The sequence below is a fragment of the Culicoides brevitarsis genome, chromosome 3, assembly GCF_036172545.1.
Source record: "Culicoides brevitarsis isolate CSIRO-B50_1 chromosome 3, AGI_CSIRO_Cbre_v1, whole genome shotgun sequence".
Classification (NCBI taxonomy): Eukaryota; Metazoa; Arthropoda; class Insecta; order Diptera; family Ceratopogonidae; genus Culicoides; species Culicoides brevitarsis.
This window is the reverse complement of record NC_087087.1, coordinates 29,411,818-29,435,139: the sequence shown is the minus strand read 5'-3', so window position 1 is coordinate 29,435,139 and position 23,322 is coordinate 29,411,818. Positions and strand designations below refer to the sequence as shown.

The following is a 23,322-nucleotide window of genomic DNA, read 5'->3' as shown; positions in this document are numbered from 1 at the left end:
TTATGTGTACGCATTTTTTGCACCATATTTCATTAAAATGTAATTCTTAAAATTTATCGTATTATTTTGCCTTACAAAACTAATAAATATTATAATATTTTGTTTTTTTTTTTATAAATTTCAATCGTCAAATATGATGTTCATTTCTTTCTTTTCAAGTAAAACTAGAAACATTAAACAAAAAAAAATATCATTTTCAAAAAAAAAATATTAAATTCTAAAATTACACGTGTCAATCGCAATATTTCGAAGAAAAAAATTGTCTTTCACATCTTAAATGTTACTCTATAAAATATTCAGACTGATATTGAGAAATTTAATTCAATTCAGTGCCAAGCAAGTTTTCTGGTAAGAATGTGCTCAAGTTGGATGGAGTTCCTCGTTCGCCCGGAACACCGTCGATCGGTGTCCACAAGTTGCCTGATGAACTGCCTGCGGGCCAGCTGGATGCCCATGCATCAGATCCTCCTTAAAAATTAAAAAAAAAAATTAAAAATTAAATTTTTATTTTTTCTAAAAAAAATTTCTTACCCGTTGGTCGGGGACCTGCTTGACTTTGGGGTCTCCAAGATGATTGCGAGAGACCTGCAGATCCGGACGACGCGGAATTTCCATTGCCGCCTTGTCCGCCGGGATTTCCGCCATTGCCGCCGCTCGATGGGGCACCCAAGTGCTGCAAAATGCTCTGAACTTCGCTTTCGCTTGGCGATTCGGCGCAAATTGTCGTGTTGCCGAGCACGCAATTGTTGAGAGCGGTTTGTGCTTTTTGGGCTTCCTCGCGTGAACTGTATTTGCACAGGGCAATTCCGTGCGGCAAGTACAAGTGGAAATTTTGCAAGGGACCGTGTTGCATGCAGAGAGTACGGAGTGTCGAGCCATCAATCTAAATTTGAAAAAAAATATTTTTATTAATTTTTATAAATTTTTTTTAAAGATTTTAATTAATTTTGAAATTATTTTTTTTAAATTTTAATTAATTTTTTTAATTAATTTCTAAATTAATTTTTATTTTTTTTATTATTAAGAATTTTAATTAATTTTAGTTTAATTTTGAAATTATTTTATTTTGTAATTTTAATTAATTTTTAAATAATTTTTTTTTTTATTTTTAATAAATTTTTATAAATTTTAATTTAAAAAAAAATTAATTAATTATTTTTAAAGATTTGAATTAATTTTTTTAATTAATTTTGATTTTTTTTTAATTTTTAAAAATTTTAATTAATTTTTATTTTTTTTTATTTAACTTTTATTTTAAAAAAAAATGCTTACTTGTGCTGTAAGGTTCTTCAAGAGCAACCATGAAGAGAACCATCCGCTTCCGCCGCTCGAAGCTTGCCAATTGCCGGAGCCTGATGTTCCGCTGTTGCGATTTCCGCCGAGAGCTCCGAGTCCCATCCAGTTGTTCGATGCGGCGCCATTTCCGTTACCGCCAGCGGATTTTGTGGATCCTAAGCCTGGAGGAGGTCCGCGAGGTGCCTTGTTGTTTGACCACAAATCAGCGGCAGATGATGGCATCGACTTTGGAATTGGAGGAGTTGTGTCAGACCAGGTGCTGTTTGAAGTTGCTTTTGCACTGCAAAAAAAAAAATAAAAATTTTATTTAAAAAATTTGATAAATTTAATTTAAATTGTTTTAATTTTTTTAATTTTAAAAAAATTAATTAATTTAATTTAATTTTTTAAAAAATATAAATAAATAAAAATTATTTTTTTGGAAAATGATAAAAATTTTCAATGAATGAAATTTAAAAAAAAAATAATGAAATTTTTATTTTAATTTTTTTTTTAAATCAAATTTTAAAAATAAATTTTTGTATTAAAAAATTTCGATATTTTTTGTTTATTTTTATATATATATTTTTTTTTATTTTAAAAATTAAATTAAAAAAAAAATACCTTGAGAAACTTTGTTGTCCCGATGGAGTAAAGCTCCATGTTGAATTCGAAAGACTTATGGGTTGAATGTCAGGCGATGTCTTGCTCGCTCCGGAAAACAAGTCAGATTCCTTTGCTGCAATCGACAATGGACTGCGAGCAACACTGCCGGGCGTGATGCTTGGATCGTCTTCAATCGATTTTTGTTGAGTTCCCTACAAAAAATCACTCGTTAGAAAAAAATCTTAAAAAATTCTAAAAAAAAACTCACCTTCCACGGCTCTCCTGGCTTGAACTCAGGAACAACTAACTCAGAAAAGGCTGGGCTTGGTTGACTTGGCCAATCAACATCTTTGCTATCGTTGCTTGGTTCTGGCCATCCGCCATCACGTCCTGATACGCTTGAGGACCATGGGCTAAAAAAATTTAAAAAGTATTAAAAAAAATTTTTTTAATGAAATTTTAAGAAAAATTACCTGTCACTGCCCAAACCAATCGACGGAGTAGCTGAAATCGAGGATTTAGCAGTAGTTCCGGGAGCACGAGAGAATTCAGATGGATCAGAACTGTCCTTTGATCCAACTTTCCATTGGGACTCCAAGCGAGAAATGCTTTGATTGAAAACGCCAGGATCCTAAAAAAAATTTTTTTTTGTGAAAATTTTGTAGGAAAAATGAAATTTAAGGAAAATCTTACATTTTTGCCTCCGATATTAAGGTCAGGGAATGCAGTCATGAGCGATCCAGTTGGATCAGTTGGCGAACGTAAATAATCATTTGGATTTGGCATATTAGATGGAGCTTGTTTAACATACATTTGTTGTTGAGCAGTAATTTGGTTTTGCAATGTTTTGATTTGTTGTTGCAACTTGGAAGTAATAATATTAGCTTGTACCGCATTGACGCCGGGACGATTCATGTTTGATTGGTACAATTGTAATTGCTGCAAAAAATTAAAAATAATATTATAAAAAATTCAAAATTTTCAGAAAAATCGATTTTTTAAGCCACGTGACTATCAAAAAATTTTCCCAATGCACAATTCAAAATTTTGCCCAATACAAATTTTAGTTAAAATGCGAATTTTTACCCAATGCATAGTTGAAAATATCTTCCTAATGAACATTTAACAAAAATTTCGTTTAATTTTATGCCCCAATACGCAATTGAAATTTTTGTCCTAATGCATTTTTAACATTTAACCCAATGCAAATTATGAAATTTTTTTAACAATTTAATTTTCATAGATTTACTTTTGTTAAATTTTCAAATTTTTTCCCAATGCAAATTTTAATTTTTTTTTCCCCAATGCACATTTTGAAAAATTTTTAACCACGTGACTTTTTCGAAATTTGATAAAAAAATTTTCTTACCTTAATACAAGTAAGTAACTGATTGAGTAAGATCAATGTTTGTGGTGCTAATGGTTGATTAAGAATTTGGTGATTAAGGAATCCAGCGTGAACAGCTGTCTGGATTTGTTGTACAAGCATGCGTAATTGCTGAGTAGACGGTTGACTAGAGCCTCCTTGCGGATTGGCGCCCGTTCCCGAGCCAGGTTGTTGTCCAAAGTTGGGACCCGAACCGGGCGGCGCATAATTTGGTGGAATTTGAGACATTTTGTTTATTTGATTTCCAGTTAGGTTGCTTCCCAAGTTGCCCAAAATATTAGGATTAGAGTTCTGTGAAAGAGAAAATGAGTAAAAATTAATTATTTTTAGTGGAAATTTAGTCGTTTTATAAACTATTTTCAACTTTTTATACAAAAAAAAAATTATTATAAAAAAAATAATTTTAACAAAAATTAATTTAATTTAAAATATTAATTTCTTTAATAAAAAAATTATTTAATAAAAAAAATTGTTTAAAAAAAAATTAATTTTTTATGAAAAATTGCTCGAAAAATAATTTTAAAAATTATAATTAAATAATTTTTTTCAAGTAGAAAAATTTAAAAATAATTAAAATTACAAAAATTTTAGAAAAAAAAATAAAAAATTAAAAATAAAAAAAAAAATATTAAAATAATTTTAAAAAAATTAAAAAATTTTAAAATGTAACTTTAGTAAAAAAAAAGAAAATTATAAAAAATATTCACAAACAATTTTTTTTTAAATTTTATCGAAGCTTAATTTTTTGAGAAATTCATTGACAAAAAAAAAAAATAAAAATTTAAAAAATTATTTTTATTTATAAAAAATTTTAGAAATTATTTTTTTTATATTTTTTGAAATTTTTTATTGAAGAAATTTTTAATAATTTTTTTTTGTCTTAATTTTTGTAACTTTTTAAATGAGATATGGGACAAAAAGTTGAAAAATTATTTTATTAAATAAAATATAAGAGAAAAAAGACTTACCGGTGGGAAGGGCATTGTAGGAGTCGGAGCACCTGGAAAACGCGGTGGATGATCAAATGCATTCGGATGTTCGTCATGACGACGCCATTGATCGGAAATGTTGCCTCCCCCGGCGGCATTACGTTGACTCAAGAGATCGACAGCCTCCTCGAAGCTATTCGTATTGCGCAACGCAACTTCGGCATCTTCCTTCTTGTAGCCCAAATCGATCAACATGCGGAATTGCTTGCTATTGCGCACCATTTCGCTCGAAACCATCTTATTGGGTCCCTTTTGCCCGTGTGCCCAATCGCTACCCATGCCCAAATCGTTGTCAGGCCATCCCGTAGGCTTCGGTTTGTTGGTCCAGCAATTGGCATCCCAAGCGTTATTTGCGTTTCCGCCGCCGCCTGGCATCTTATTGCCATCGTCCCATCCGCCTGAAGTGTGGGGCGGTTCATCCCATGACGTACGAGCTCCTCCGCTCTGCCAAACATCTTGTTTCATGGGTCCGCTGGGACCTAAACGCGATTGAATGGGACCTGGAATGGATGAAAATAATTTTAAAATATTAAAAAATGTTATATGAAAAAGTATTTTTGATTTGATGAAATTTTTTTTAATTAGAAGTAAATGTATTTTTGGTTTGATGATTTTTTTTTTGATTTGAAGAAAATGTATTTTTGGTTTGATGAAATTTTTTTTTTTGATTTGAAGAAAATGTATTTTTGGTTTGGGTTGAATTTTTTTTTTGATTTGAAGAAAATGTATTTTTGGTTTGGGTTGATTTTTTTTTTGATTAGAAGAAAATGTATTTTTGGTTTGGGTTGAATTTTTTTTTTTTTGATTTGAAGAAAATGTATTTTTGGTTGGATGAAAAATTTTTTTTTTTGATTTGAAGAAAATGTATTTTTGGTTTGATGATTTTTTTTTTGATTTGAAGAAAATATATTTTTGGTTTGAATTTTTTTTTTTTTTTGATTTGAAGAAAATGTATTTTTGGTTTGATGAAAAATTTTTTTTTTTGATTTGAAGAAAATGTATTTTTGGTTTGATGAAAATGTATTTTTAGTTTGATGAAAAAAATTTTTTTTTTGATTTGAAGAAAATGTAATTTTGGTATTTTACTCACCTGGATTTCCCGCGCCTGCAAGAACTCCCGGGCGTGGCATATTTCCGGGGCGTGAACCATCAGGCATATCTTTCCAATGAGGACCAGCATTTCCTCCGGGAACGCCTCCGCGTTGATTTTGTTGCCACAAATTCGTTCCGTCATTATAATCAGGCATTTGAGGTCCTCTTCCAATACGAGGGGGAGATGTTCCTTCAACCCATCCGCTTGGTTTGCCCGTCGGCATATCTTTCGGGCCTGTTTGAGCCCATTGCCCATTTGTCGGAGTAACGCCTCCAACTCCCATCATGGGACCCTTGTTTTGAGCCCAATCGATGTTATTTGGATTCAATCTGCCCGAAATGCCCGTGCCTGAACCCACGGAATTATCTCGCATGAGATTCGCCGGCAAATTACGCGGATCAGATTGCGGCGGTTGTTGACGCAAATCGCCCCAATTGTTGCCCGGATTGGCATTCCATTCGTTTTCGAGTTTTGGAGCATTTGGCGCCGCATTGAAACCTGCATTTCCGACAGGTCCTTGATTCTGATTCCAACCTTGCGCTGGGTTATTTTGCTGATTTGTGTTCCAAACAGTGTTGCCAGCGGCATTTTCCTCTTCGTCATCAGCACCCCATGTACCGCCAAAGGGAACTTTTGGAGTCCATTGCGATTTGGCAACTGGCGCGGGAGGCGGTTGTCCGCCGCACTTCAAATTAGCTTCCCACAATTCGGTGCCGTTATTCATCCCAGTCTTCCACAAAGGTTGAACTGGCGTATTTGGATCACTTTTCAAACCAGGCTCCGGCGATCCGGGCACATCCCAATTCGTGTCTTGATTAACATTCGAGCAAGACCATCCATCTTGACTAAACAACGCTTCACGCATCGTATTCAATTGTTCGAGTTGATTTTTTGCCGTTGCAGCGGGAGCTCCCCCGGGAACTTGAGCTGCTGGATTGTTTCCATTTCCTGCAGGCGGATTGTTGCCTGCAGCGCCAGCATTTCCTGCTGCGGGAAAATTTCCGTTGTTATTCCCGCCGCCAGATGGCGCTTGTTGTTGTTGCTGCGGATTATTTGGCGGATTGTTAGCGTTAGCATTGGAATTTGCGTTTCCGGCTTGCGCTTGATTCGAATTGGGAGCGTTTGAGTTGCCGCCTCCTGATTGTCCTTGTTGTACGGTAGCTGCCATATTGGGGGGGCCTTGTGCAGGGTTCGGAACAGAATTTTGGTTTTTGTTGCCGGCATCGGGACCCGGAGGACCCGAATTCAGAGGGCGTTGTTGCTGGCCCGGGGTTTGACCTTGACCCCATTGCGAAGGAGGGTTTGTAGCGCCCCACGATCCGGCGTTTGGATTGCCCGGATTGAGTTGCGAATTGGGCGGCGAACCCCAGCCTGTCGTTGGATTCGTGAGAGATCCTTCGCCGCCGCCGCAGAGACGCATCTTGATAGTCTTGTTCTGGCGCGCAGCTTCGGCGAAAATGCGTTTCTCGTTGCGTTGCAACTGGCACAACTCGTCGAATGTGCTGAATTGCAAAGTTTTCTTATCCGTACGTTGGTTACCCTTAATATCGATACACATATTTTGGTCATTGTTGTTGTTGTAGTTTTTGTTGTGTTGTATTTTTGCTTGCTTATCCGTACTAGAGTTAGCATAATAATCGTAATAGTTAACCTTAAGATTAGTTTTTGTCAGGTAATCAATTAAATCACATTTTTTATTCACAGTTTTAATGTTTTCATCCGAAATATGGCTGATTTTGGTTATTATCAATATTATTAATGCTACAACTATTAAAGTTATTAAAACTTCATCATCAAACGATATCAACATTTGTTTAGGGATTAATGGCCATGGCATTGCTTCTAGTTGTTGTACAAATAATAATTCGTTGGCTTGCTTGCGTTCCATCAACTTTTCGCATATTTCCATAAACATCGCATCAAACATTTTCCTCATTTCGGCATCGCCCATAATTGTCTGCATCATCGTCGTCATCGTAATCCCCGTGCATGCATCGTCGTGCCGTTTTGTAGTTTTTGAATCAGTTACAATCCCTGATTGTTCATCAGACTCTTTGAATGGTAGCAGTAGTAGGTCTGCCATCGATACCATGATTTGCTGTATTTTTTTATTTTTTGTTTTCTTCTGCATCTCCATCCTTACAACTACTTTTATACCATTACAATTACTAATTTTAACGTTATTCTTATTATTAGTAGTATTAAAAGCGTATTCAGACTTGTTCGTGTTGGGTTGTTGTATTTTTTTTTGTTTGTTGTTGCTCTCGCTGTGGAAAATTGATCACATCCAATGTTATTCTTTCTGGTTGCTTCCTACACGTGCTGCCAAAATAACGCTAAAAAATATTTAATTTTAGTTATTATTATTATTTTTTTTTTTTTTTTTTTTTTTGTATAATAATGTACGCAAATATTATATTTTTTTTTAATTATATTAATTTTACTATATTTTAATTTTTTTATTGAATTAATTAATTTTATATAACTTATTAAATATTATTATTTTTTTTATTTAAAATTATTTTAAAAAATAAAAATTAAAAAAATTTTTACAAGTAAATTTTTACATAAAAAATAATAAATTTAAATTAAAATGTTTTACTAATATTTTTTATATAATAATTTTTGTAAAAGAATACATTTAATTAAATATTAATTTAATTATTTTTTAATATTAATTTTTAAATTATTTTTTTAATTAAATTAATATTGAATTACGTAAAATTTAAATAAAAAATTGTATTTAAAATATTAAATTTCAGAAATATTTAATAAATAATACATAAATAAATAATATATTATTTGAAAATATTATTTTTTTAATAAAAATTTAATTTTATAATTGAATTATGAAAAAATTAAATAAAATATTGTATTAAAAAAATATTTTAGAATTTTTAAATATTAATTTTGTTGAATAAATTATTATTTAAAATTATTATATATTTAATTATTATTTTTGTATTATATTATTATAATTATATATATTACATAATATATATTTTTTATTAATATTTAATCAAATAAATAAAAATAATTTAATAAAATAATTTTTAAAATTTATTATAAATTATTATGTTTCTTAAAAAGTTAAAAAAATTAAAATATAATAATAAAAATGTTATAAAATATAATATTTGCGTACATCATTAATAATATTTAAATCCATAAAAAAATACAAATTTATATTAAAAAAAACTTACTTGTAATGTGGATTTCTAACAATCGGTGTGAAGTATATATATAATAATAATATATATGATGTGTCGTTCCTTAAAATCTCCTGATTATATTATTTATGCAAGTAGTAGTAGTAGTAGTTTTTTGTAATTTTATAGTAGTAGCTCACTTTTATCACTAGTAGATGTCCTTATATAATTAACAAAATTACAACAAGTAGATCTCTTTTTTCTCGTGGAACATTAAATAGTACAGCTGTTGATTAAATATATATATTTATGTTAATAAGTGTAATTATTAGGTGTATCTTCTTTATTATTATTATTATAATATATATATTTATTTTGTATTAATTATATATGTTAATATACATAAAAGTTTTTTTTTTTATCAAAAACCACAGATAGAAGCAGACTACGATTTAATTTTTTGTAATGTCACTATGTTGTTTTTTTAAGTTTAGGCTTTTTTTCCTCTCAGGTTAATTTCACAATTAATTTATTATTATTGTTAATTAATTATTACTTTCTCCAAAAGTTTTTTTTTCGTTAATATTACTTAATGACTGCTGACAAGAAGAACTAACAAATTGAATGAATGACTTGTACGTTTTTTTTTGTTGTATTCTAATTTATTATATATATATATCTTAATAATATATATATTTTTAGTAGAGTAGTTTTCTTTAAAGTAATTAATTTATTATATTAATTATTAGTAAAGATCACAATTTGATGCCAAAAAATTTGATTGATTCATTTTCACTGCATTTTTTTTGAGTAGGTTGTTAATGTTGTTGCGTCGTCGACCGTTTATATATATTATATATATATTATTATATATAAATAGTAAAAATATGTTTTTTTTTTGAAACGCTTTTTATTTATTATTATTAGTAATGTTATTGATAATTTTTTTTAATAAAATGTCCTGTAATTTATCGTTTTTTTTATTTTTTAAATACTGTCCACTTTATTAATAAAATTATTTTTATTAATATTTACCTTCCAAAACGTCTATTTTTATCAGCACTCTATGAATGGTCCTTTTAAGCTATTTTTAAATACTTTTGTTTATTTTTTAATAGTAGAGTACAGTTAATTGTCTTATTATTTTAATAATATGCACGATTATTAATCACTATTAATTATTATTTTATTTATTATTATTTTTTTTTTTTGAATAAAAACCTTAATCACGAAAAAGGACAGGATATTGCAATTGGAAGATCCAAAGTGTGGCTGGGCGCACTATGCTTTGTTTTTTATACTATCTCTTACTATTTTTTTTTAGCTAAAATTATTGTATCATTTATATTTTTTTTTATTTTTCACTAAAATAAGGACAATCAATTGTATTATAGTTATTTTAGAAACACTTTTAAAGTTTTTTTTTGTATGTTTATTGTTTATTTTTTGTAAAAATTTTAATTAGGTATTTGTTTTTAGATTTTTTATTTTTGGAATCATCAACTTGCTTTCGTTTTTCATGCACAATCGTTCACTATTTTTATTTATTTTGTTCGTAAATTTTAAAGTTTTTTTTTTATTTTTTGTTTTAAACTTACGTCGGTCGTCGAAATGTTGGGGAATTTTTTGATTAAAGCGCCTTCACCCTGAAAAAAAAATAATGGGAAAAAATTAGAATTTTTGAAAAGTTTTGATTTATATTAAAAATAATATTTTTTAAATATTTTTTGATAATATGTTTATATAGAATTCTAAAAAAATAATTAAAATAAAAAAATAAATTTTAATATTTGAAATTAATTTAAATTAAAAAAAAATAAAAATACGAATGAAATTCAACAAAAAGTTTAGAATAAAAGAATTAAATATAAAAATATTTAAAAAAATAGATTAAAAAAAATACGAATTAAAAACTTTGAAAATTAAATTCTAATCAAAAAAAAATAAAAAATTATAAATTAAATAAATAATTATTTAAAATAAAATAAAAATTAATTCAAATAATAAATTATTTTTTAATTTAAATATTTTTTTTAAAAAAAAAATAAAGTTAAAAATGGAGTAATCAAATATTAAAAAAAAAAAAATAACTAAAATAACTAAATAACTAAATAAACTAATTAAGCTTATAAAAAAATAAAAAAAAAACAATAAAATATTTAAACTTAAAAAAATAATTTAATTTTGAAATTAATATAATTAAAAAAATTATATGAAAATATATTTAAAAAAATATAAAAAAATATTTTTCAAAATAATTATTAAAAATTATAAAATATGAAAAACAGACAAAGAAAAATATTTTTTTAAATCAAAATAAAAAAAATATAATAAAAAAATTAATAAATAAATTAAAGTTTGGAATAAATATATGAATTAAAATTAAAAATTTAATTTGGAATGATTTGGAAATAAAAAATTAAAGGTATTTATTAAAATAAAAAAATAATAATAATTTAAATTTGAAATAAATATAATTAAAAAATTTATAATAAAAATATTTTTAAAAAATTATAAAATAATAAATAATATAAAAATATATTTAAAATAAAAAAAATATATTAGCAATAAAAATAATAAAAAAATTAAATAAATTTTTTTTTAAAATTATTTAAAAAAAATTAAATATATGAATTAATATTAAAAAAAAAATAATTTTGTTAAATAAAATATTTATAAAAAAATTTTGTAGATAAAGAAATTATTTAAAAAAAAATTAAAAGAAAATGAATTAATTATAAAAAAAAATAAAATATTAGAAATTAAACATTACAAAAAAAAAATTAGGTGTAATTTTTTTCCAACTAACAATATGACGTCTAACTAATTTCATAACAATCACAATGCACTACCTCATCATCATTAATCACTCAGAAGTCTTACAAATTTACTAAAATATCACTCAAACTGCAAAATAACAATGTTGCACTTTTTTCTCTATTTTTTTTTTTCATTTACCCAATTGGCTTTCTTGCGATGCACAAAATTAATAGGACACGACAGAACATTGTTGCACTTTTATCGTATAATAATTGTAACGGAAAAAGAGGTCAAGGTTCATTCGAAACTTTTCTTTATTATTATGATTTTTTTCACACCAATTTTTTCGATCGATCACGGCTTTATGGCACAAAAGGAGACGTCAGGTAATTTTTTTTTAATAATTTTTTTTTTAATTTTTCACACTTTTAATTGAAAATTTGTCACACAGCTTCCAAACAGAATTTTTGATTGTTTTTGTTGACGATGTTCTTTGTGTGTGTTTGTGAATGGAAATTGCACATGAGTGATGATGATCCATTATTTGTCGTCGTTGTCGTCTCTCGTCGTGCCAGCGCAAAAACAAATAAAAAAAATCCGAGAGCGAGAGAAAAGTTGTAGAATATAGTATTTGGCATCATTGCGTCGTATTTCAAAGTTAAAGCTATCTATTATGAAATAGTCGTCGCTGCATCGGACGTAACTCTGTTCGAGCCGAAAGGGGTCGTTTGTGTACGAGATTTTTTTTTTGCTTTGTTTTGGGAAACGATGGAAAATTCTATTTTTCTGGGCAAGTTGCATGCATTTTCCGTCCCGCGTTTAATATTCATACATTGTGTGTGTATTTCGTCTAAATATAGAAAAAGAACGCATGCGCTTTTCTCGTAGCTTTGGATTTTTGCCTACCTACCTACGAGATATGTTACAAGTACCACAGTATTTTGTTGCTTTTTTTGATTTTTTTTGTTCGCGCGTCATAAACTTCTTTATGTACCTAAAAGTGTGTGGCTTGAATGTGTGCGACGACTAAAAGCACAAATTCCGACTTTTACTGTTGTGTTTGTACATTTTTCTGGTATGTGTCTGAATTGAAGAACAAAAAAAAATTGTTATCCCATTGGAAGTTTCGCCAGACAAAGTATTGCAGGGTCCCAACTTTTCAATGCACTTTCAAACTTTTTAAGATTTTTTTTACAAGTTTTTACTGAAAACACGAAAAAAATGTTTACAAATGCAATAAAGAGCAAAGTTTCTTCGTCAAGTATTTCTCTTGATAATTTTTTCTTCACGAAAAAAAAAACTTTTTATATGGAAAAAAAAAGTTTTAACAAGAAAATGTTTGTAATAAATTTTGAACTTTGCACTAAAAATGACATTTTTTCCGATACACAATCACGTCGTTCTCTGCATATTTCATCAATTTTTATTTTGCTAACACGCTTCAGTAACACAACAATGTACTTTTTTGTGCCAATGTTATACATAATTTAGGCAAAACAATAAACATACCGTACGACATGCGAGAGGAGAGAAGTGACGACGAGACGTTTATGCTAGCTGCATTGTGTTGTGGTTGGCTTTTAGCGCATTACGGGAATCGCAAAGTGGTTTCGGAGTCTATTTAGGTGTCGATGAACTTTGAGATTTTTTTTGTGTTTTCAATATTTTTTTTTGTCTTAAATTTTTAAAATAAATTTAAATATTATTTTAAATATTTAAGTCAATTTTTAAATTTATTTTTTTTTTTATTTTTATTTAATTTATTATTTAATTATTTTTTTAATTTAGAAATTTTTTGCTAATTTTTAAATTTATTTTAATTTTATTTTTTATTTTTATTTTATTTAAATATTAAAAAAATTTTTCTGATATTTTATATATTTATATTTTGCAAAAATTTTTTGAACCAGCTTTACATTTTTATTAAATTAAAATTATTTTAAGTTTAGAACTCGATTTTTATAGTTTATTTTAGAAATTTTTTAAAAATATAAATTTGAAAAAATTGCAAGATATTTTTGCTTTTTAAATTTTGATTTTTTTTAAATGATTAATTTTTAATTCTAAAACTTGCTCAAAAATTTCCAAAAAAATTATAAAAAAAAATCTTATAGAAATTTTTAAATATTTTTTTGTTACAGTATTTGTATTTTGTTATTTGTTTATGTTCATGTTGTTTAATTTTTGTTCACTATCATAATAAAATTTTACTAAATTTCATTTTTTTTAATAGTTTCTAATTTTTTTATAATTTTTTCCTCTTATTTCTCCATAGCTTTATTTTTTAAAAATTAATTTGAAATTTTTAAAATAATTTCTTGAAATTAAATATTTAAATAAAAAAAAAATAATGATTAATAAAATAATTAATTTTAATTCAAATCAAAAAAAAAAAATAAAATAAAATTTAAATCTTAAATAAATAAATAAATTAATTAAAAATTAATTAATTTGTTAAAAAAAAATATTTTTTTCAATTTTTTTAAATTTTATTTTATTTTGAATTTTTTTTTTTTGTTACTGTAGGTCTTTAAGATTAAAAAAAAACAAAAGAAAATATGGTTTTTGTAATAAAATATTAAATTTTAATTTTAAATTATTTTTTTTTTATTAAAATTATTTTAAAAATTTAAAAATTTTTTAAATGATTTTTTTTGATTTTTTTTCCTTAAGTCATTTTTAATAAACTTTTCTTGAAAATTTAAGCAAAGCTTGAAGTGTAAAAATTAAAATTACGTCAATTTACAAATTTGAAATCGATTTTAAAGGATTTTAGGATTAATTTTTGGAATTTGAGCTCTATTGCGTTTTTAAAAATTATATTTTTTTCAATAAAATAATTAATAGAATTGATTTTTTGAGTATCTCAGAAGAACTTTTATTCCAAATATCAATTTTAAAATTTTAATAAATCGATTTTAAATATAAAAATATTTTCGTTACTGATTTTTCTTCAAAATTCCATCGAAAATAAAGTCATTTCATTTTAAATTAAGTTTAAACTTGACGATAAGAAGCATTTTAAGGTAAAAATTTTACATCACAAGCTCTAAATGAAAAAAAAATTTCTCAGAAATGATTTTTTTTACAGAAAATTTTCAAAATTTTGGTTGAAAAATCTTGCTCTTATACCTTCAACGATTTTTTTTTTAAACTTTAAAGCATATTTTTAATAATTTTGTTCTATAAAAACTTCAAAACCTTGAAAACTTGTCATAAAATACATCAAAATACGCTCTCACAACTTCCTTCCATTAATTTTCATTTCCATTTTCAATTTAATATTTATGTACTTTTTTTATCTTCCTCGCATAAATTTTTGTTTTATGTAAATCCTCTCGCAGTCAGACGTCACATATTGAAAATTCGCTTACAAAAAAAAAACAGTAAAAAAAATAAATAATGAAAAATTCAGTCAATATAAATACCTTTAAGGACGGAAATGATCCCCGCTCGCTATTCTCGCTGACTGATGATGTTTAAATCTTCTTTTTTTTATTTTTTTTTATTTATTGGTGATGTGTCTTGACTTTTTTTGTCACTTTTCAAAGTTTTAATATATTTTACTAAATAGATAAACTACTTAAGTCTAATTGAGCTTTTATCACAGATATTTGTGCTCTGTACAGCAAGGATAGTGTTCGTTTAGAGATTGTTTAAGCTCACACAATCTCAGCTAGCGCACGTATCCAAAGAGCGTTTAACCCTAAGTTATTAATTAATTAATTTTTTTTTAATTTAATTTAATAATAATAAGTAAAGATGATTCTTTTTATACTGCAATTGATTATTTTTTTTGTTTAATAGTAATTTGTGTGTGTTGTGTGCTATTTTAAAAAACAGTTTTTAACCACTATTTTTTCCGTTTATACCTTACGTCACTATTAAATATATCCTTAGCAGACTAAATTTTCTCACATATATTTTTCTATTTAGTAATTATTTGATCACCATTGATTTTTTACATCATATCATAAGGACATAAATTTGGTTTCGTGTCAATTAATTAAATTGATGTTTTTTTTTTTTTTTTTTTTTTTTTTTTTTGTATAATTTCACTTCATTTCGTTTCAAATATGATATTTTTTTTATATATTTGACGGTTGGTTAAATTCTCGTTTTTTGCCGTTAATAATATAAGCACATATTATAACTGCAAATTTAGAAAGATTCTTGGCTTTGCCTTGATTTTTTTCGACAAATTTATTTTTTTTTTATTTTTTTTTATCTCGAGGTATCTCAACTCTGGGTATTTTTTTATAACGTTTATTGATTATGTTTAAATGTCTTCAAATGATTGCATTTTGTATCATTTTTCTTCGTAATTTATACTTTTTTGATGATATTCTGCAAAAAAATAAAAAAAAAAAATTATTCCGTTACATTTTTTGCCAACTCCGATTGTTTATTGTTATTTTTTTTGCTTACCTCATAGATTTGTACGAAGGCATATTGACCCGTTGACAGAGGGGCACTGCAAATACTGGTATAAAAATACCATACTGTTGGCCTTTTGCAGTTGCTTACTGTGAAAATTCGAAAAAAAGTTCTTTTTAGAAAAATTTTTAGTTTTTTTTTCGCATCAACGAAAAAATGGAAGCTGCTTTTTCTGTATTTTATTGAATATTATGGCCATTTAATTGTATTTTTTTTTTGTATTTGTCGTCTGTGTGAGTCTTTGTATGCGTGTAGCTGTATATTGCCGACCGACAACTCACGACACGATGCAAAATCGTCTGAAGTGGGAAGCGTACTACCAAAGCGATTCACATATTTTTCGCTTTACTCTCCGAAATTATTTTGCTGTTCGTTCATGCGCGTTCTCTAATACACAACTACACTCACATGCACTCACAAAAGCTTGAATGGTTGGCAGACTTCTTTCTTTCTTGTTGTTGTTGTTGTTATTGCTTTGTCGATGTATGCGTGTTCTCTCGTTCTCTCATTTCGGGGAGAATAAAAATTTTATAACAAGGTAATGTACCAACAAAGAGGAAAAGAAGAAAAAAGTTCCACTACAAACACGATGACTTTACAGTTCGTTCGGTTTTGTTACGTTTCTTCTTTTCTACTTCTTCTTCTTCTTCTCGTTGTTTGCGTATTTATTCATTCACCTAACTATTCAAACTGGATTTTGTAACTTTACAAAAGAAAAAAAAAAATCTCGAGCTGGCTGATAATAATAATGGATGAACGACAAAAATGTATTTTTGTAATGATGATCGGCAAACATTTTTGGTACACGCATCTCATTTCGAACACATACAAAAAAATTCACTCACGATTCGATGTAGTAGTAAGACTTGTTACACACGCGAAAAAATAAGCAGTTACGTTTCTATTTACAAAAGAAGAGTTAAAGTTAACCAGATCATATCTAATGTGTAACGAAAGAAAAAAAGAAAGAAATCAAAGAAAAAAAAAACTTTATGGTCAAGCCCTGCTGAGCTGAGCTGAAATCGTGGCGTATCTAAATGTCATGAATATTCATTCTACGGGAACACAAAACGAAACACGTGGTTGTGCGTTACCTGAAGATTTTTACTTTTGCATAATAGTTCGTTCTTTCCGCAGTACTTTTCCAAGTAGATTTTATGTTTACGTGTCGATCTCATTAAAATTGCAAGGCGCACAGTAATGATGTCCTCAGGTTATGCAAAAGACTGAGCTCTAACGTAATGAGTAGGTGAGTAAATATATGATGATGCTCGAGGGTGAGTTTTATAGTTATGAATGCCGAGACGTCTTTTAATGGCAAGATAATATTTAATGAGGTTTAGAGAGGTCCCTTGTTGAGGTTATGTTTTAATTTGTTGATGGTTTTTAGTTGAAAGTGCAGTTTTGGTAGATAGATAGATATGACAAGGCACCATCGAGGGATTCAGGCAGTTTTGGTTTGTTTAATTTGGTTATAATGACACACAGAAGATCTCCAGATCGGGACTTTTGTTGATATGAGGCTTTGTTTCAGAGGTTCTTGCAGTTTTTTTTAGGTTAGGTTAGGTTTGAGGATGCATCACCGCGGTCCGAAGACCTATTTTGATCAGTTTTTGGCTTTTAATGGGCTTTGAAGTAGTTTGTCTGACACACAGAAGATTCCAAGTTCGAGACTTTGATGGCTTTTTGAAGTTCTTGTTTGAGATTAGAGGCTCCAAGTTATTAATTTTGACACACAGAAGATCCCCAAATGGAGACTTTTTTGATGTGAGGCTTGATGATATCCAATTTTGGCTTAATTTTGTTTAATTTGACACAAAAAAAAATCCCAAGATCAAAAAATTTAATTTTAACTTAAATTTTTTTTAATATAAACCGTTAAGTTTTGATAAAATGTAAAAATATTCTGGTTTCATTTTAATATGTAAAGGTTGAGTTCATACATTTTACATCATATTTCTTTTTCGTCACATTTTTTTCAGCTTTTTCATCTTTCTTGTTCTTTTTATGCCTATATTTTTATGTATATTCTTGTTTGATTCTTACATAATTGATTTTTTTAAACTCGAAGATTATAGATTCTTTAAACTTAAGATTTTAACTATCACGTATATTAATTTAACAATTTTTATAAAAATTGACTCAAAAATTAAAAAAAAAAATAAAATTTGATTTTTTTTTTAAATTTAATTTTTTTAAATTTTTAAATAATTAATTTTATTTTTTTAATTAATTTAGTATCTAATTAATTTTTAATTTTAACTTAATTTTTTATAAATCTGAATATTTTAATTTTTTTAAAATAATTATATAATTAATATTATAATTTTTTTATAATATGTAATTGAATGTTATAATTTTTTTTTTATTATTGAAAAATTGTCAAAAATTTCAACAAAAGTAAAAAATTTTCTTATAAATTACTATAATTTATTCTACTAAAAATAAATTTTAATAAATCAAATTAAAAAATTATTTTAAAAAAAATTAAAATATTCAGATTTCAAAAAAAATAAGTTAAAATTAAAAAAAAATAATTAGATACTTAATTAATTAAAAATTAAAATTAATTAATAAAATTTAAAAAAATTTAAATTTTATTTTAAAAATTTTTTTTTTTGAGTCAAATTTTATAAAAATTGTGCGAAATAAATTTTTTTAAAAATTATTTAAATTTCAGGTCCAAGAAGGAAAAAAATTAAAATTTGACTGATAAAAACATTGTCGCGAATTAACAAATATTTACTATCGAAAAACCTTCGTCAAATTTTAAATCAAAAACAAAATAAGCCTGATGTCAAATTGACTTCCTTAAACGTCAAAAAGATAACTAACACATCTTTATCTATATTCATTAAAAAAAAAACAATTCTCAGCAATTCTCTCATTACATCTAAATTTATTAGAAGAGACCCTTTTTACGATCCTACTTTATTACTTTGACTTTTTGCCTTTTTTTCTACCTGTTTAAAAATTATCTTTTTGCACCGACCGTAAAAAAGAATTGTTTTAACATTCACACCTTTTTTCAGGTCGACGATGAAGAAACAAGTGGTGAAGATTCGTTGCATTTCATATTTTTCATACAAATATTGACTCTTGTGTGTACCGAGTGCTTCCTTATCAGCAGTACAGAGCGCCGCGCGTCAATAGATAAGAAATTTATAAAAATATTTTTTTTTGCCATGACTCAGCCTCGACCCCGGATAATTTAGCAGTTGATACAAAGCAGCTGCCCGATAAACTTTTCTAACATTTTTTTTTTGCACATTAGAAGATCATTCAACTAACCACAAAAGTCATTCGTAAATACCTAGTCGGTGTTGTTTTACATTAAACACTCCCGTCCCGTTTAAGTTGTGCAATTTTATGATATATATTAACATTTTATTCATATATGTGAGTGCAAATAACTATATTTACTTGCGCGACGACGAGTGTATGTTAGGTCATACATAAAAATATACACGAGGAGAGAAATAAAACTATCTATATGGACTTTTGTGCCTTTTTTTGCGTACCGAACGTATGCCTGTCGTGCTAAAGTAGTTTTTGTGTGCACAATAAAGTGTATGGTATACTAAATAATGATAATAATAATAATAAAAATGGAGGTATAAAGTATTAAGTAAGCGGTCTTTGACATTTTGGATTGTGTGTAGTTTTAATTGAAGCTCGTACGTTTGGCTTGTTGTCCAAAAGCGTTGCTAAATATTGGAAAAATGTTTGAATTTTAAAGCAAATATTTTTTTTATTGTAATTCAAACAACCATGTTTTATTAAAATTTATGCCGAATCTTGTATAACATTTTTTTGCAAAAAAAAATTTTTTTTTAATAAATTGCCCTTGTAGGGATTACGCGACGACGACGACGAGATGCTAAATAGTAAACACTGATCAGATTTCATTTTTTTTTATTATTTTATTTTATTCAGTGTTGTTTACTCTACGTGAAAGTTAAAAATATCTAAAATTCTACAGTGTATTAAAAAGTAAGCGAGAAGATGATGCCGAGACTGCGTTATAATTAAAGAGACAAAAATATAAATTTCTTTGATACAAGTAGAGCAAAAAAAAAAAAATATATATAAGAAATATTTTCTATTTTTAGCAAAGTTAAAAATAATGTTCGGTAAATACAACATGATATTGTATGAATGACGTGATGAATAGCATGACACCGTGATGTCCAAGTTAATTAATAAAATGAATTCGTATCAAAATGAGATTTTTGTCTTTTTTTTGTTTTGGGATCATCTCTCGCATGCAATGTTATTTATTAAGGTATAACATTAAATGATATTTATTTGTGTTTTTTTTGCCACGTGATTGACATTAATAGAATTTTTTTCTTTTCTCTTTATGATTTTTTTCTTATAATATAATAACAAAAAATGTTTTAATTAAATAAATTTAATTAAAACAATTTATTCATATTTATTTAATGATTATTATCATAAATTTAATAAAAATTTTAAAATAAAAAATATAAAATAAATTTTTAAATTAAAAATTATTTTAAATTAATTTAATTAATTAATTTCATAATTAATTTATATTTTTTTTATAATTAATAATAATAATTTTTCAAATAAAAATCATTTTTAATTTTTTTTTGATACTTTTGCTATTTTGATAAAAAAAAAAATTAACTAAAAAATTAAAGTTTTGATTTTTTATGTCAAAAATAAAGTTAATGTGACATTTTAAAATTGCTTATTACGGTAAATTTGTTGCTCATTTATAATATACTTAATTATTTCAGCTAAATTAGTTAACATCAAAGAACTTTTTTTTTAAACAATTTTGATGTTTCCATTATGTTTTTACCGGAAATTTTAAGATAAATTATCATTTGAGTCAATTTTCATCAAACTTATTTTTTTAAAAATTTTTTTATATTTTTAATTTTAAAATTTTTATCAAATTTATGATTTAAAATGAATTAAATTAAAATACATTAGAATAAAAATTAAATTAAATAAGAAAATTATTTTTTAAAAAGTGCCTTAAATGCAACAAAAACTCAAAATTTATTTAAAATTTATCAAATTAAATTTTTGAAATCAAAAAAGGAATATTTTAGAGCGATTTTTGAATTTTAATTTTCTTAGAATTTTCAAACACAAGAAGTCGTAGGCTTTAATGAATTTTAATTTTTTTTTGTGAATATTGAGATTTTTTTTTTATTTTTTTTTGTATTTATTATTTAAAAAAAAATATTTTTTTAATCATAAATAATTTTCAATAAATTTTTGGAGTCATTTAAAATTTAATTAAATTAAAAATTTCTTAAAAATTGCTTAAATTTCGTTAAATTTTAAATTTTTTTGACTTGGAAAAAATAAATTAAATTTTTTAAAATCAGAAATATTTAAAAAAAAAAATTAATCAAATTTTTTTAAAATTAAATCATAATTATGAACAATCTTTTGAGTCATTTTAAATTTAATTAGTTAATTGAAAATTTTTTTATTTATTTTTTTTCGTTTAATTTTAAAATTTTTAAGTTCAAAATATGAACTAAAATTAAAAAAAAAAAAATTATTTACTGAACATTTCAATTTAAAAATATTAAAAAAAAAATTAATTTAAAAAATTAATTTTAAAATTTTTCCATTTGACTTTGAAATATATTTTTTTTTAATATTTAATTCCAAGGTCTCAAAATTAAAATTCTTAAAAAAAAAAATAAAAATTAATGTTCATAATAAAAATTCTATACAAAAATGTTAATTATCTGATATTAATTATATTCTGTGTCATTCAACAACAAAAACGAACAATTTTTCAATCAATATTCAAGTCTCGCAAAAAGTCCGCTAATTTATCGCGTCGTCTCTACTTCTGATAAAAATATAAAATTAAAAAAAAAGTATTACGCACATTATATAATTTAATCTAATCTATAACATTTTTAGCTATTTTTTTTTCGTTCGAGACTCACAACGACAATAACAATCAAGCAAACACTCACATTCATTATTTAAGAGAAACACTCCCCAATCAATAGACACACAACAAAACAACAACAACTGAGTAGCAAACCGAACGAGTAAATAAGCTAATGTTGTTAATCTAATCTATTGTTATATATTTTTCTATTTTTTAATGACAATCTCGAATTTGAGTAGTAGCCACACGATGAATAGATAAATCCTGCGTTTGATAAAAACGCTTTTTTTTCGTTCTGTGGACCAAAAATTGAGATTTTTTCGTGAGAGCGATCTCAATTTTATTTATTGGTCGTGTTTTGTCGTCGTCGTCGTCGCGCTCGGCATGCATACTTGTAACATGTGCGCCGTGTGCTTGCTTGGAAACTTGTTTTTTTTTTCAATTAATAGTTTCAACGTCTCTCTGATTTTTTTTTCTGTAACATGCACAATGTAATCGTAGCTCATTTTCATTTGAATAATAATAATAGAGTGTAAGAATAATGCATTCGAGTAGTACGATTCGTAAATAATTTGTAGGTTACTAAAGGGTGGTGTTTGTTTTCATAAATATTATTTTTTTTCTTCACCCTGTAACGGGAGTTTTGTTGTTTTTTCGCCAAATTCGGGGATTTCTCGACGCCTTTCTTCCACGAAAACACTTTTCAAGGCGTTTTTATGGCGAAATCTCTTCATGCAGGTATCTGACTCGACGAAAAAAATATTTTTTTGCTTTGTGTGAAGAGCACTTGAAACGCAAAAAAAAGTTTTGTAGCCTCGCGAGTCCATTGACCTTTGCCAAAAAGCTCTTATTACATCATCGTTCGCCCTCAGACGCGACGTTTGTTGCATTTTCTCAAATTTTTCACAAATATTACGTCGTTTTTTTCTCCTCTCCATACAAAATAGCCACACAGGCAGGCGAGTACAAAGATGCGAAAATGTTTTTTTTTTCGCGAATTTTTTGCACACAATTTTTTTTTTTGCTGATTTTTTTCGCAATTTTTCGCCAAAATTTCCGCGTTGATGGCACTTTTTCGCTGTTTTTGTGTGAAAAAAGCGGAAACATTTTCGGTCTTTGCAACAGCCTTAATACAAAAATGGCCACAATATTACACACGCCATTACTGGCATTCTAATTTTTCACTTTTTCCGCGGAAAAGGCAGCAGCTCGGCAGTGATCTCGATGCGTTTGCGATGCAGCACTCACCCTTGGTCAAATTTAAACAGGAATTTAGCTATTTAGAATTATTGTAACGCTAAAAAAATACTAGAATTGTTCTTTAATCACTTGAACCTCAAATACTAGCAAAACTGACAAAACTTGTACAAGGCGTCGTCCATCAATGGCGTCGGATGTAAATAGGGCATGTTTTTACCTCTTCCCCCGTGTAATTGGAAAACTTTGAAGTTTGTCGAAAATTTTATTTTTTAAAAGTTTTTTTAAATTTTTATTTTCTTTTAAAAAAAAAAATAAAAATTTTAAAAGAAAATTAAAAAAAAATCTTAATTAAATTCAAAATTTATTAAAAAAAAAAATAAAAGTTTCAAAATATTTAAAGAATTAATTTTGATAAAATTATAACAAAATATCAGAAAATTTTAATGAATTTTTATTTCGCAAATGAGAATGCAAAAATCCATTATAAATTTGTTGAAATTTTCCTCCCTTTAAACTTTCAACGCCATTAC

General features: G+C 26.5%; 1 protein-coding gene across 2 annotated transcripts; it reads right to left on the bottom strand.

The window, feature by feature from the left end:
- On the bottom strand, positions 1-22,970 carry LOC134836013 (protein Gawky). 2 transcript variants are annotated; one of them, XM_063851123.1, is made up of 15 exons: positions 22,841-22,970; positions 15,688-15,785; positions 14,688-15,606; positions 9,535-10,145; positions 8,554-8,785; positions 5,348-7,686; positions 4,237-4,757; positions 3,251-3,559; positions 2,575-2,820; positions 2,355-2,512; positions 2,150-2,294; positions 1,900-2,093; positions 1,273-1,576; positions 532-883; positions 1-468 (listed from the first exon to the last, which is right to left on the bottom strand). In XM_063851123.1, the coding sequence occupies exons 6-15, from the start codon at positions 7,485-7,487 to the stop codon at positions 317-319; spliced, it is 4,521 nt and encodes a 1,506-aa protein (XP_063707193.1). In that variant the 5' UTR covers positions 7,488-7,686; positions 8,554-8,785; positions 9,535-10,145; positions 14,688-15,606; positions 15,688-15,785; positions 22,841-22,970; the 3' UTR covers positions 1-316. The 2 variants fall into 2 exon arrangements, with proteins under 2 accessions (XP_063707193.1, XP_063707194.1); XM_063851124.1 differs by having other exon boundaries at positions 10,098-10,145.
- Positions 22,971-23,322: the final 352 nt, after the last annotated feature.

What these genes read in the sequence shown, in the direction of transcription:
- LOC134836013 (XM_063851123.1), bottom strand. Translation starts at nt 7,487, where the DNA reads ATGGAGATGCAGAAGAAAACAAAAAATAAAAAAATACAGCAAATCATG. An exon ending in ATTGGTTTGGGCAGTGACAG is followed by an intron (nt 2,295 to 2,354) that starts GTAATTTTTCTT and finishes AAATTTTTTTAG; the next exon opens with CCCATGGTCCTCAAGCGTAT. An exon ending in AGCAGGTCCCCGACCAACGG is followed by an intron (nt 469 to 531) that starts GTAAGAAATTTT and finishes TTAATTTTTAAG; the next exon opens with GAGGATCTGATGCATGGGCA.